This window comes from Salvia hispanica, chromosome 5 (genome assembly GCF_023119035.1).
Source record: "Salvia hispanica cultivar TCC Black 2014 chromosome 5, UniMelb_Shisp_WGS_1.0, whole genome shotgun sequence".
Taxonomy (NCBI): Eukaryota; Viridiplantae; Streptophyta; class Magnoliopsida; order Lamiales; family Lamiaceae; genus Salvia; species Salvia hispanica.
The window spans coordinates 16,299,236-16,314,607 of NC_062969.1; the positions used below are offsets into that span (position 1 = coordinate 16,299,236).

The 15,372-nt window shown below is 36.0% G+C and overlaps 4 protein-coding genes across 4 annotated transcripts; all 4 read right to left on the reverse strand.

Moving 5' to 3' along the window:
• Nucleotides 1-2,445: 2,445 nt before the first annotated feature.
• LOC125189520 (VQ motif-containing protein 25-like) lies at nt 2,446-2,868 on the reverse strand. Its single transcript, XM_048086792.1, has one exon. It carries the CDS (start codon nt 2,866-2,868, stop codon nt 2,446-2,448), a length of 423 nt encoding a protein of 140 aa, XP_047942749.1.
• Nucleotides 2,869-5,508: 2,640 nt separating this feature from the next.
• LOC125188161 (delta(12)-fatty-acid desaturase FAD2-like) lies at nt 5,509-9,198 on the reverse strand. Its single transcript, XM_048084915.1, has 2 exons — nt 9,046-9,198; nt 5,509-6,918 (listed from the first exon to the last, which is right to left on the reverse strand). Exon 2 carries the CDS (start codon nt 6,905-6,907, stop codon nt 5,756-5,758), a length of 1,152 nt encoding a protein of 383 aa, XP_047940872.1. The 5' UTR covers nt 6,908-6,918; nt 9,046-9,198; the 3' UTR covers nt 5,509-5,755.
• Nucleotides 9,199-9,890: 692 nt separating this feature from the next.
• LOC125189521 lies at nt 9,891-10,397 on the reverse strand. The gene has a single exon (XM_048086793.1). It carries the CDS (start codon nt 10,395-10,397, stop codon nt 9,891-9,893), a length of 507 nt encoding a protein of 168 aa, XP_047942750.1.
• A 12-nt stretch (nt 10,398-10,409) lies between these two features.
• Nucleotides 10,410-10,754, reverse strand: LOC125189522. The gene has a single exon (XM_048086794.1). It carries the CDS (start codon nt 10,752-10,754, stop codon nt 10,410-10,412), a length of 345 nt encoding a protein of 114 aa, XP_047942751.1.
• Between the last annotated feature and the right edge of the window lie 4,618 nt (nt 10,755-15,372).

The window sequence follows — 15,372 nt, forward strand, 5'->3', positions numbered from 1 at the left end:
AAGCTCTCCATCACTTTCACCAAAAAAAGCCTACTACTAATATTTTAAGGACACAAAAATAGAGACGTAAATATTAGTGTTGAATTTTTTTAAAAATTAACTACAATTTAGGACACAAAAGAAGTGTCCCTAATTTGAGGATAAATTATCTTAATCTTATGTTTTGATAGGACGCTTCCATTTGTGTCCCATAATATTAGTTGTGACACCAAGAATTAAGACGTTTTTCGAAGTATTGGTGATATATTTAGAAATGTCTTTATTTGCATTAAGAAATGTGTTTAGCCTTTTTTTTTTCTTTTAGTGTTTCCATTTGTTGCAAAAATAATATAACACCCTCAAATTTTTTGGTTAGCATCCATAGAGTTTCGAAGCATTCGTAATTAGAGCCAATGCTGTCTCAATTTGATTGTCTGTAATCAGTATAGTTTTTTTTTTCAATTAGCATTGCGCTCGACATGTCATAATTAATTTTTTGGTGTTCTAAGGTTGTGTTTAAATTCAATGATTAGTGAAAATTTGTGAATTATTGAAATTAATCCTAGATAAAATTTATAAAAAAAAAAAGGATTTATTTAATTACCACTAGATTTGGTTAATTGAACAGCCCTTTAGTTAGGTTAGAATTTAGAAGATATATGTAGTTGCCAACTTGTCCATATAAAATATTTCTATGATTATTGTCATTAGTCGTGTTTAGTTGGTCTCCTCTCTTCATGTCTAAATCATTTTCTTGATTGAGGGTAGATATATTTTATTGTAAAGTTTCAAAATTTATGCATATTCGATATGGAGTCATATATACACCATATTTTTCATTTCCCCCTAAATTAGGCATAGAGTTGTCTTGAACTAATTTATGATCCAAAACAATGAAAATTAAATCCCTATTTTATAAGTTGTTGGAAATCCGAAGAACTCAAAAGAAAATAAAATGGAAATTAAAAAAAAAAAGCTAAAAGAATAATAAAATGATGATTTCTTCTCTACAGTGATGTTTAGATGGCCAAAATTCATTGCACGTCCCGGCAAAGGTGATGAGTTTGAGTACTTGTCAGTCTGTCTTGCAGGCTCAATCAAATTTCAAGTCATTTCGACATAGTTGACGTTCCGACCCGTTCCGACGTCGGCGTCTAATTAATGAACTGCGTCAATTTCTTAATCATATATCCTTTTCATTGCGACTTTTTAGATGCATGCACGTTCCCATCTCTTTCTCTCTAGAAAAGATTAACCTAGGCGATTTCATGACTTGAAGATAGTTATGCATTCGTGGCTTACATTTTCAATGATATCAGCTAATTCTCATAATATCATTGCATTTATAAGCATGCACATTTTTTTTATTATAAATAAATATGTGTGCATCTTTTCGGTTTAAAATAATATACTATCTCCGTAAAAAAAGATTATTTTTATCATTTTGGCTGTCCATCAAAATTAGACCAGTTTCTAAATATAAAATTTGTAAATATTTGAACACTATATATACTTATAAATGTGAACCTAACAATTCACTAATACTCCTTCCGTCCCACTTTAGGAGTCTCAGTTGAGTTCAGCACGAGTTCAGCACGATTTTTAAGAAATGTAAAAAAGAAAAGTTGGTAAAAAAAGATAGTGAAATGTGAGTCCTATTTTTTTATATTAGTTTTATAATAAAATGTTAGTGGAATGTGGGGCCTAATACCAATCATGGAATATTCAAACCGGGACTCCTAAAATGGGACACCCAAAAATGATAAACCGGAACTCCTAAAATGAAACGGAGGAAGTACTATTTTTGTCTTATTTTATCAATTGCACGTTAAAATCTGTAACATACATGTAAGGTACTACTTCAATTTTGGATGCCTGTTTCTGGACTCTTGAAAGTTGAAACCATCACATATATCCCATTTCGATTTCCGATTCAACAAATGGAATGACGTTTATTATGAAATAAAGGTATTTTTATGTATTGTTGCATTTTCTCATTTGGCTTTTGTTCATTGTGTGAAACTCTCAGATATTTTTATTTTGCCGACTGATACAAATTAATGAACTAGACGGCCCATCTTTAGTGAAAATTAAACCAATTTGTTATTTACTCAATTAATATTTTTTAATGAATCAGTTATGCCTTCTTATAAAACTCTGTTTAGGTTTAGTTGTTCTGAGGTAGGGCTATACATGGAGATTGACTTTGAAGTTGAAATCAATTTCTTTTAGGTTGTAGCTTATTACACATGCCAAATGGAAGGTATATACTATATATGTTCTTTTTAATGTGGAATGATTGATAATTTTCAACAAGAAATTCAAAATTGGACATACAAGTAAGACAAGAAATTTGATCAGCTTTTCCTAATAACAACATAAAACAGATCCCTTCAATCCATAGTAATTAGGCTAAAATCAGCATTAGTTACATCCTCATTCCAACTCAACTAATTAACTAATCAATCAAGCAAGCTGAGGGAGGCCATTGACATCCAAGCAGTGAGATGGTGTACCTTCCAAAAATGGAAAGTGGTTGATTTCTTGCATGAAGCCATCAAAGTCTGCAAAACCACCCAAGAAGCCACCTCCTGAATTGGCACTGCTCCAAATCTCCTCTTCTCCTTTAATTCTCTCCCTTAAACTTGCATGGAATCCTGCCCTCATACTCATTTTCTTGCTTGAAGGAAAGATTCTTGCCACTTTCTTTCTTGTTTTCATCTTTGTCGCGCCACGGCTGCTCGGGTCAGCCTCAGTGGGCTTGCCGGTGAGCCTTTGGACGAGCTCCCGGAAATTCGTTGTGTCGGTTTTGATGATTTCGGGTGCGAAAATGTGGATGATCCGAATTTTGGGCTTGGTTTTAGATATAGTTTGGGAGTTTTTGTGCATTGATAGAGGTGTTGAAGTTGTGTTTGGGCAAAAAGTAATGTGGTTTTCCATTGCATAAGAAATGAATTTTGATTACACAATTAATGTATATATAGGTAGAAAAGGCAAGAAATTGATGAGTATTTGTGTGTGTGAATAAAGTATAGGAAGTAAAACAGAATGGTCCCCCATATCACAATCATATATTCTATGCATCCATGCAATTATGCAAATCATGGGGTTTGTACTGGAATAAGACAAAATGACTACTCAATTAGACATATATTGTGACAAAACAAGGGGTCTATGTATTCAATTATGATTAAATTTAGGTTTAGCCCTTTTGTGGTAAAACATGTACATAGATGCTAACTTGCTTAGTTAATAGTAGTACATTATTTACTGCTTATTTAGGAATCTAGGCGTTATTAATTAGATCTTAATTTTTTTTAAAAAAAATAAAAAACTATGAGAAACTATGATTTGGTTTATACAAATTCATTAGTTCACTCTACTAACTACGTTTGTAGTATATAAATGGCTGATGTCTAATCTTGTGTAATGTATGTGTGTGTTTCTATTATACATTCTTTAGTGAAAAATCCATAGCCGGACTTCTTGAACCATCATCCATCAATTATTTAATTATGGATTACGTCCTTCTCCTAATTCGGCGTTTGCACTTAAAAGTACGATCTCAACTTTTAACATATAGTTTATTTAATTTGGCCGACCATTGCAAATTTGCGAATAATCGAAGTTGATTTAACATTGTTGTGATATAGTACTAGTAATAACAATCTGAGTTTCTATACTTTTTTCTTAAGTTGGATGTCAATGGTTGAGTAATTCCTAATTTGGATATGAACTCACTCAAACTCAATAAAGTGGCCAAGAATGTTTTTTAAATAGTACTGTATAGTAGTATATGAATTTGAATTCAATTTTAATTCATAGTATGGCCTCATACTACAAATTTTAGAGGATTAATAAAAAAGACAGAGCATCTCTATCGATTCTAGTTCTAGCCGGCCAAAGATTCTGATATTTGAAAGTAATTAGGATCTGAATGGAGAGAATGAGAGCCGTTGGATGAGCACGTTGGTGTCAGAAGATCTGCGTCAGAAAATCATTAACGGCGTCATTTCGAACACGAAACTCGTGTGCCGGCTGGGCTGGGCTGGCCCACGTTGGAGCCCGCACGAACGGCTCGGCGCTGGACCGTTTCAACGCGCCATTTCTGAGCGCAGATTAAGCTGTATTCTGCCGCTTTTAGCTAACATGCACCATTTCTTCTGTTTTTTTTTTTCATGTTTCTAATTGAGGAGCACACGATTTTACTATTTCCTACTCCGCTATTCATTTCTTCCTTCTATTCTATGTTTAGCACGGGGATACATGGCGGCAGCCACCATTTTCCGTTTTTTTATTTTTCTAGAGGAAAATTTTGCAGTTATTAGTTGGAAATGGTGCTTCCATCATTAAGTATCTTTAACTACGTGAAAATTAAGAGGTATTCAATTCTTTTTAGACAAGAGTAAATTGTCAAATAGATCACGAAGAATAGTACAATTTTATCTTGTCTCATAATTTTCAAAAGTGGTGAACGATAAATAATCATGTATGACATTTTTACCGATGAAACTCATAATAAGGTTGCAACCAGATTTTACAGTTATCCCACCATCATTTCTGGCTAAATCACACGACGTTGTTATATGCTACCGCCATTTTACCAATGTGGATAAATCTGGTTGTCAAATCATCTCGGGCACGGGCAGAGCTAGAAATTCAGTTCAGCAGGAGCAAAAATATATATATGAATTTTAGAAATTTGAGATGAGATATTTATAAAGAAAATTGAATAAAGTTAAAAATTAAATAACAAATTAGGATAAATAAAATATACCTCTCCAAGTAGATCCGTCCTTGATTGCGGGTTTTAATGCAAAATTAGTAAATGAGATCATTGTGAAATTCCAATTTTAAAAAGCATGAGATGAGACAAACTAGAATTGGACTATAATTCATGATTTATTTGACAATTTACAATTTAGACAACGAAGCATTAATATAATTCACAGATAAATAATATTTCCTCTGTCCCACAAGAATATACACTTTCTAAATTTGAAAACCTTTTCCTCTCTAATAAGGTGAGACTTATAATAATATTTTAATTATCTTTCTTTCTATTTTTCTCTTACTTACCAATTATACATTAAAATATATGTCCAACCAAATATGTATATTATCGTGGAACGAAGGAAGCAGTACTATCATCAATAAGCTAGCTATACCATTCTTTTATAGGTTTCGAGCCTAATAATTTTCAAAGTGGGACGACTCTTGATTTGATAGACTATCCAACGCTTTGAAAATAGATTTAGGAGTATCAATATAAAAATACACGCACTTGTTATGCGTATCACATATTCTTAGTTCGGTGAAAATGTGGCCACATGTATATTTGTATGGTGGTAGCAGTGAAAGGTGGGTATGGTACATATCTATATACGCTCCTTCTCTTGGTAACATAATTCAGGAACAAATTTCGTGAAAAAACAAAGCTCGGTAACTAGTAAACAAAAATATGAGCTAGAGTTTAATCAAAATTAGTACACTGCTATTATACATTCCTTATACTACTATAATTATTAATTAAAAAAAAAAACTTTGCTTTGACAAGTCGAAGTTTGGACTTCAAAACACACATAGTTCTTACACGGTCTTATTCCCATCCAACATGAACCAAGGCTTGTTAGAACACCACAGTTCTAACTGAGCCTTACTCACTAAGACAAGCAACCAACATAACCTAGACTTCAGCCAAATAAAACAAAGCAGATTCTCCTACAACAAACACAGCCCAGAAACTGCATTTCCTACATTAACACTCCCCACAGCTCTAAAGCTTGTTATTGTACCAGAACACACCTTTGTTCTCTTCACCTTCATCGGGCTCAACGTAGATGCATTCCTTCACCTCTCTAAACATGGCCTTGAAAACCGGAGTCTCGTCCAACTGGTAGTACTTTCCCAGGATTGGTTTGATAGCCTTTGTTGCCTCCATTGCATGGTAGTGCGGCATGGTCGAGAACAGATGGTGTGCAACGTGGGTATCCGTTATGTTATGGAAGATGGTGTTGAGAATGCCATAATCTCTGTCGACTGTGGCCAGGGCGCCACGCAGCCAATCCCACTCTGACGAGTCATAATGGGGGAGGGCAGGGTGGGTGTGCTGCAAGAAAGTGATCAAGACGAGGAACCCATTGACCACGAGCAGTGGGCCACCATAGACACACAGAACCCACGCAAGTCCTTTAGCTACAGACATACGGTACAGCCCATATAAGACAGCAAGTATGCCTGCATCAGAGATGAAAATCTGTGCGCGCTCCCGATCAGAGTAGATCGGGCTTTTTGGGTCAAAGTGGCATGCGAAGCGGTCGTAAGGCCTTCCGGAGACGTTGAACATAAGGTATAGAGGCCAGCCTAAAGTGAGCTGGACGATGAGGGTGATGACTCTGCCGGGTGGGTTGTTCATGTACTTGGCAGTCCAGCTGACCCCTGACTTGACCTTGGGGACAAACACCTCGTCCCGCTCAAGTGAGCCGGTGTTTGAGTGGTGGTGGCGGTGGCTGTATTTCCAAGAGAAGTACGGCACGAGGAGAAATGAGTGCAGGATTAGACCAACAGTGTCATCTAGCCATTGGTAATCACTGAAGGCATGGTGGCCACATTCATGGGCAAGGACCCAAACACCGGTTAGGATACAACCTTGGCATATCCCATAAAGAGTCCAGGCTAGGTAGGAGAGAGGCTGGGGGAGCTGATGGATGTAGTTTGTTGCGACATAGTAAAACAGAGAGGCAATGATAAGGTCATACACGACGTAGGAAAATGAACGAGGAATAGATCGCTTGAAACAATGGGGTGGAATAGCTTTCTTGATCTCGCCAAGTGTAAATGGAGGCTTTGCGTGCGGAACTCGTTGGATGACGTCAGACTTTGCCTTCTTATCGGCAGGGGGTACAGACATACGCCCTCCAGCACCCATTGTTCAGCGACCTGCAAAATTATGTGTTAGTCACTTCCAATGAAACTGCAAATATGAAACAACTATTTATAATGAGTAAATTAGATGAATGTAGTTTTCAAATCCAGATGGATCACACAACTACATGAACAGTTCAATTGACTTAAATTGTATGGATTTATACTGCATCCAACTTGTCTACAGGCACTGGCAGCTAGTGGCATAGAGCCACTAGTATATAATGTGGTCTGGCAAAGAATTTATGTTTCCATTGAATCATCACCCTTACAAATGTTTTGTTCTCTAGATTTTAACATGGGTTCAAAAATGTTTCTAATTTGCAATCTGACACCTATTTAATCAATATTGGTACAGTGAAAGAATTAAACATGCTCGAAAACTGACAAGAGTTACTCCGTAATCCCTTAATTCCTCAAGAGAGTAACTTCCAGATTAAGGAAATACAGCTTAAGAAATACTTATATCGTCATTTCTTAGATACCTACACAAAAGTCTATCTTAGGAGTTACTTAAGTCATCCCTTCTTAAACACCTACAAATAGCTAGTAAGGTAAACCAATACGAAAAGATAAATTACAAGTTTAATTATATTATACGTTTCTCTCATGCAAGATATTTTTAAGAAAGGAAGCCTATACATTTCTTTGACCATGATTAAAATAATAATAAAAACCTATGATGTGGCCACTAGAAACTGCAGAGAAGGTGAATTTCAAAGGTGCGGCTTAAGCTATAAGTATAGAAATGATAAAATTGTGTGTACATGGATTAAGACCAATTATTGTACAACACCAAGCTCATTAGACAGCTGTTAATTTTTTATTTGTGGACCCTGGAGATATTTAGACTTAATACCAGAAACCGCAGCTGTAGATTAGATCTCGGCGTAATAAAGCATTGAATCTTTCATTTTCCACAAAAAACGATACAAGCAATCACATCAAAAGGGTCGTTTATTAAATACGCCGATACTTGCTAGGGAGAAACCATTTTATGGACAGAACAAAGCAAGTTGGCCATAGTCATATAAGCGAATATTACAGAATATTTTTTGTGAAAAAAATATTAAATGAAAAATATAGATAGAAAATTAACTAAAAAACAAAATCACCGAAAGGCTGAAAGCAGACATGGCCACTAAGCATTTTGTCCAGTCTTCTAACTGCCCATGTGAAAAGTTGAGGCTCTAAAAAAACCTTCCAACTACCAAACAAGGATTCATAGAGTCTAAAACGAAAGATATTCTATCTCAAGCTAAATTATGAAAGATGGAAATGAGACAGACTGCCTAAAACGCACATATTCTATCTCATTAGGAAATCAAGACAATCGATGAATCGCACTGCCCCATAAATATCATGATTTGTGCCAATTAAATTAATAAGATATTAGTATTAGAGACTAGGAAAAGAGCACATGGTAGCCCAAAAAAGAGAAGGCAATATTAATGCCTCTGTTAAGTGTTAAATTAAAATATTTGACACTGCACCAACCAAAACCATTAATCGATTCACACGTGATTTACTCCACTTTTTGAAATGTCAGATTTTTTGGTAAAATACTAAAAAATCTGAAAAAATCTGGAGATGCTATAAAAAATAATACTAAAACCAAATCTTATTCAGGTGAGAAGATCTGGATCTGGAGGTGCAATGGCATTGGAATATATTTGACGATTATAAAAAATCACAGATGGCGATTCATCTCTGTAGTCCATCCTAGAAGGAGAAAATGATTAAAAAGAAAAATCAGAAAAAACTTTATTAAAATGAGTTCATCCAGCCCCAAACAGTAGACTGTAGATCCAAAAACCAAACCACATTTGACAATTTTAACAAACACTTGAGAGAGTCAAATCCATTATTCCAGATTGAGCATGTAGAAACAGAAGAAAGTTGCGTTAAATCTCACACAATCAGATCCACAGCCAATCCAGATCTATTCACGTATCTCACCGAAAAAATAAATCACATGCACATACAAAATAGTCAAATTGAGCATAAAATAGGAGGCAAACAACAAAAATCAGAAGAAGATCTACGCGCATTTCCCCAATCCGCCAAACAAAAAAGCAGAAACAATGAGGCATCGAAGAATCGAAAGGCATTGCAATAAAACGAAGAGGAAAAGAGGCGTACCTAGAGCGGGAGGCTCTCCGGAGGAGCGGTGGTGGTGGTGGTGGTGAGAGAAAGGAAGGGGTGCGGTGAAGAGAAGAGAGGAGTGGAGTGGCCGGCACCACAGCGTTATAAATAGAGGCGAGGCGACTGCCAAACCCAAACCAGTAGATTCTGCTTAAAAAGCAGCAGCTATTTGGTTTTTTGGTTTTTTACCAAAAAGGGCGGGCCCCACGCCCTCGATGATCGTAGCTGTTCTATTTAATCGGGGCAATTTTGACCACTCATGCTAATTTTTCTTGTCTTGTTTAATGTTTATTGATGTTGAAGGGGTAATTTTAGAGCATCCATGGAACACTTTGGCCGGATACTTTTACGTTTTTTGTCCATAGCCACTTTTTATTTGTCCACGGCTAAAAAAAAAGTGTCCGCAGCAATAGTGAACACTTTTTTTAACCACATTTCACTTTATTTTATTTGTTGTATATTTTAATTCAATTACAATTAAAATTATCGGACTAAAAATAATTAAATAAAAACGTCTAGTGCAATAAAATTAAAATTGAAAACTAAATTTTCGTCGGATTAAAGTGAGGGGAAAATTACAACGAAAATTTGATCTACGGAAAATCACACATGTTCTTCACGCTACGCCGCCTCCCCTACGTGCCCAGACCTCTTCAATCAAATCGACCTAGAGTTGGTCATGTGCTGTGCTCCTTCATTACTACGTGGTACACCCATCTGTATCGGCGCGGAGGCAACGCCGTGACTTGTACTTGCACCATCTTCCGGTGTCCAACGTTCTACAGCAAATCCTTCATCTTCTATTATCATATTGTGCAATATGATACATGCTACCATAATATTCACAACATCATCTTCATGCCAAACTCGTGCCAGGCAGCGTAGAATGGCCCATCGCGCTTGGAGCACACCAAAAGCTCGCTAACATCTTTCCTAGCGGCCTCTTGTTTTCGCGCAAAATATTGTCTCTTCGCTCCAGCCGGTTGGCGAAGTGTCTTGACGAATACGGGCCAACGAGGGTATATTCCATCTGCTAAATAGTATCCCCTGCGGTGCTGCGTGCCATTTGCTACAAAACTGATCTCTGGACCCTCTCCCCGGCACTCATCATTGAAGATAGGCGATGACTGCAGAACGTTGATGTCGTTGTTCGAACCTGCAACACCGAAATACGCATGCCGGATCCGCAAACGGTAGTCAGCAACGGCTTCGAGGATCATCGAAGGATGTTTCTGCTTGAAACCGGTAGTGAACTGGCCTTTCCACGCCACCGGACAGTTTTTCCACTCCCAATGCATGCAATCAATGCTGCCCATCATCCCTGGGAAACTGTGCACCGCACCGTGCATATCTAGCAGTCTCTAGCACTCATCAGGGGTTGGCTTTCGTAGGAACTCCGGATCAAAGACTTCCCGAATGCCCTTACAAAACTGCCGGAGCACATTTAGACTAGTCGTCTCACCCATCTGTAGGTATTCGTCGAACATATCAGCCGGTCTTGCATAGGCAAGCTGCCTAATTGCAGAGGTGCATTTCTGCAAAGTAGACAGTCCGATCCGGCCAGTGCAATCACTCCGGAGCGTGAAGCAATCGTATCGGTCCGCCAATGTCGTCGCTATATGGGTAAAGAGCGGTCGCGACATTCTGAAACGCCGACGAAAAATCTCAGCTGGGTAACGAGGGTCAGCGCTAAAGTAGTCGGCCATAAGCCGCTCAACCGCTCCGACATGGTCTCGTGGGATTGTCCGACGATGACGAATCTCACGAGGGATCGCCGCCGCCGCCTCATCCTCCTCGTCGGCTTCCCTCTGCACCTCTTGAATCAAAGAATCTCATGCTTCATTCCACAAATCATCCATAAGTAGCAATGGAAATCCACAAATTTTTAGAGATAGAAAATTTGGATAGAAAGTGAAATGGGTGTGAAGATGTGTGTGGAGAGAAGATGAAAATGAGAGGAATATTTATAAAAAAAACCATTACAAATTCGAAAAAAAAAATAAAAATTGGTGAAACCGGCGACCGCCGCGGCGGTTTCACCGCGCAATAGATAGGCGCGGCGGCCGCCGCGCTTCTCTCTCCTCCGGCTCGTCCTCGCCGCATTCGGGCGATTGCCCTTCCGCCCCAGCAAATCCGTCCGCCTCCGGGGCGGACGCGTCCACCGCAATAGGCCGCCGCGGCTTAGCCGCGAACGGGGCGGCCGGCGCGCCGCCCCTATAGTGGATGCTCTTACCAATTACTGTTTAAAGCATATTCCAGTGTATATTTTTGTTACATACATAGATAATGTAAATCGAAATAGTCCACCAAATTTTGGGGTGGAATAATTAATTTCATAAAAATCAAATAACAGACGCTCATCAGATATATTCTATCGTCTCTAATTTTACACAACTGCTCTCTCAGTCTACAATCACTGGCATTAATTTGTGTTGAAACAGTTAGTGAAATGTAAGTCATATTTTTATATATTAATTTTATAATAAAAAAGTAAATGGAATGTATTACCAAAAATAATAAATGGGCTAATTAATTGGAATAGATGAAAAAAAAAATTGGTGTCAATTAATGGAGAATGGAGGGAGTATCATAGTTTGTTATTCCTATATTGTTTTGTTGATGTAATAAAAAGAGTAATTGATCACACAACTCGTATGCTTTGAGTCCACTTGAGGGCAAACTCAGATGTATAAAAATTCGAATAGTCTTCGAAAGATATGTTGACATTTGCAAAGATCACGTTATTTTCGATTTTAAAAAAACATGGATTTTTTTTAGCATAATATAGTCAATAGGTACAATGATGTATCCAAAGGTGCCAATTGATAACACGAACTCGTATGCTTCGAGCCCACTTCGAAAGAACATACCCCAAATCTAGTGATTAATAGAGCATCCCCATCCGTGCTCATTGGCAAGAGCACGGATGTAGGCCCGGACCCACTTTTATTCATTTTTTACTCCATGCTTTTAGCAAGAGCACAACACCCACATCAAGAGTCCCACTATTCCATATTCAATTTTAATAAAAACATTTCTGCAATATTAAAATGCATTAAAAATACTCGGAATGTTATTACAAATTACAAAAAAATTAAAAATTACATAATTCAAATCCTAAAAATTAAAAATTACATTAATTAAAATCCTATATATTAAAAATTACATAATTATTTTCTGGGAATCAAAATATATAGTTTTAAATTTTTGGTATTATTTTTTTTATTTTTTTTTGAAAAAAAAGGAAAATCCAACGGACATGCTCTTATTATCGAGCAGCGTCATGCCAGCGGCACGGACGGCGTCCGTCCATAAGGACACCGCTGTGGATGCTCTTATACGCCCTCTATAAACACTTCAAGTACCTCAAGGTTTAACGATGAAATACAACTTAGTTAGTAAGATGATTTTCCTACATAAAACATAGGTCAGAGGTTCAAGTCATTTAGGGGCATATGAAAAATTATTATTGATCTTACTGAATTAAAAGAGAAAAAAAGAAGTAGCTCAATCTTTGAGAGAATGTGTGCAACTGGGTAAAATGGCTGGGCATACGAGAATCGGACTATGACTAACGTAAGCAAACGAAGAACGCCTTTGAGAAAGGATCAGGTGGTCCGAGTGAGGATATGACTACGAGCATGTTGCTTGAGCTAAGCTATCCAATGAGCCAAAAGGCAGTATAGCTCATGGGAAACGGAAAGGTGGCGACCACATCTTCTTCTCCGAGAAAGTTAAGATAAACGAATAGCGGCGCAAATGTTGAACCAGTGATAATGGATTAATTTCGATGTACTACAACGTCTTGTGCACAGACTTGTTCGCCAAGGACGGGGAATGATACACTAAGCACCGTCGGTTTGTGGTCATGCTCGAGATCAAATTGAGACTTACATATGTGTATTTTTATTTTTAATTGTGAATTTTTTTTTTTTAATTTCAATTAAGTTATTTTTAATGAAATTATTTTTAATTTTCTAATTTTTAAATGAAATTGGTCATATTTTTTATCCATTAATTAATTTGATTGAAATTTATAAATAAGAATTGAGAAATGAGAAAAATGGGTGAAAATTGAAGGGTTTAATTTCTTTGTGTCCAATGATTTGTAGGATAGATAACTACCGTTATATGACTAAAAATGACTTAAAATTTGTGTTTTTGTCACGTTTTATTTATTTAGTTATGGACGACCTTAATAAAGTGATCAACTTTTAAGAAAAAATTATTGGCTTTATGGTGTATGGGACAGTCTAAAATGAATTTTGACACGTGAAGGAATAATTCACAAGTATAAACCTTCTTATTGAACTTAAAAATAACTGATGTAAATTAAAGGTAAAATTATTCATTAATATATTAATACTCCGTAGCTGTTTGCTATCATTTGTATATTTGTACTTTCTTTATAAAAAATTATTATTATCATCAATTAAATAACTCTAATAAATACTACCCGTCCTATAAAAATAGACATTTTTATGACGATATGAGTTCTAATACACAATTCGTAAAGTATAAGAGAGATATAAATAAAGTGTTATTGGAGCATATAATGGGAATGGAGTCCACCTCATTATAGAGAGAAAATTATCAAAAATATAAATAAACTATTTTTATGGGATATACAAAAATGGAGATAATGTTTATTTTCATTAGACATGGAATTGTACAAACTCCAAACTCTTCAACATATTGTCAAGACATTAAATTTCAAGATTTGATATCAACACACTGTCAATATATTGTCAACTAATTGACATTGTGTTAACAAGTTAGAATTTGTACGGTAGATAGATTTTGTATTTGACATATCCAAGGGGTATATATCAAACTTTAGTTACTCTGATAAAAAGATGTATTAATTTCGAAATGTGTCAGTACTTTCTTTTCTTATGGTATAACGATATGACTTGGAGTGCATCTTCCCTTTTTACAACAAATATATGGAAATTTCATAATGTAAATTAAAGAAGGAACATTTTTTTTGTTTGCGAAATTTGTCAAGATATCAATTTTAGTCCGTAACAATTGAAATCTTCTGAGGTCCATTAACTTCAATGTGATATTATTTAAACTATTTTTTACTGTTTCAAACTTTTTTTGGGCGAAAATACTCTCAAATCCATGAATGTTCAAATCTTGAACTGACCCATTTGACATTCCTAGTAAGAATAAACAATTTCGAATTGAGATTGAAAAAATATACTCACTCTGTCCGCTAATAGGAGTTACATTTTTCCATTTTAGTCCGCCCGTGAATAAGAGTCTCGGTTCACTTTTACCATAAATGGTAATAGGGTCTCACCTTGCACTAACTCATTCTACTCATATTTCATTTAAAACTAATATATACAAGCGGGAACATTATTCTTCTAACTTTTTTTCCACCCACTTTTCTTAAAACCCGTGCCGCCCATAAATGGGACTCCTAATGGCGGACGGAGGGAGTATCATTTTTATACTATAATCATCAATATAAAAACTTGTTTTACAAAACAAATATCCAAAAAATGTTGCAATTATTGACATATAGTACTATTAAGCGAGGCTTCAATCTGGAAATTTAATTTAACAATAAATTGCACAGGCCCGTTGTGTACCTCTCTTAGTTATTTCGTTTTTATATAGATTGAAAATTTGAACGTGCTAAAAATCTACATATCCAATTGATGGTTAATCAATTGAATAAGTATGCTAGTCCAATACGAATTATTCAATTGATGGTTAATCAAAATCCGTACTCCCTATTCTTAGATTATATGTTTATACTAAATAATTTTATTTTCTCCCTCACACACACACAAACATGTGCGAACCATAACATGCAACAACATTATAGATATAGTAATTAAAACAATGTAATAATAGAACTAATGAGTTCCTAGATGAAATCTATGTCACTATCATGAGTAATTTACAGTATCTTGAATATATAATTAGCGACCATAAACAATCCAACGATTTTGCGTGGTATAAAGGTTGCCAAGTTGCATGTATGTGACTAGATTTTGCAAATTGTGTACAACTTGTTATTTGAATTACATTGTTCGATGTCGCACCTACTTTATTATTTTTATTTCAAAGATATTTACTCCTTTGGTAGGCTCTATTGCAACTCACGAAGAAACATCAGCAACTTAAATTGCTATATTTGGCTATTGGCAGTTGGCAAATGTTATTTAATAATTTTGAGGACGTAATTGCATGCTTAATCACACATGGGTATACACACCTTATATACATGCATTATTTAATTGTTCGTTACTTGTTACGCGAACTTTTAATTTCGCTTAAGTGGGACTATATAATTAGGAATCCTTA

Bases quoted from the DNA above. Each gene is read 5' to 3' on its own strand.
- LOC125189520 (XM_048086792.1), bottom strand. From the start codon at position 2,868: ATGCACAAAAACTCCCAAACTATATCTAAAACCAAGCCCAAAATTCGG.
- LOC125189522 (XM_048086794.1), bottom strand. From the start codon at position 10,754: ATGGCCGACTACTTTAGCGCTGACCCTCGTTACCCAGCTGAGATTTTT.
- LOC125188161 (XM_048084915.1), bottom strand. From the start codon at position 6,907: ATGGGTGCTGGAGGGCGTATGTCTGTACCCCCTGCCGATAAGAAGGCA.
- LOC125189521 (XM_048086793.1), bottom strand. From the start codon at position 10,397: ATGCACGGTGCGGTGCACAGTTTCCCAGGGATGATGGGCAGCATTGAT.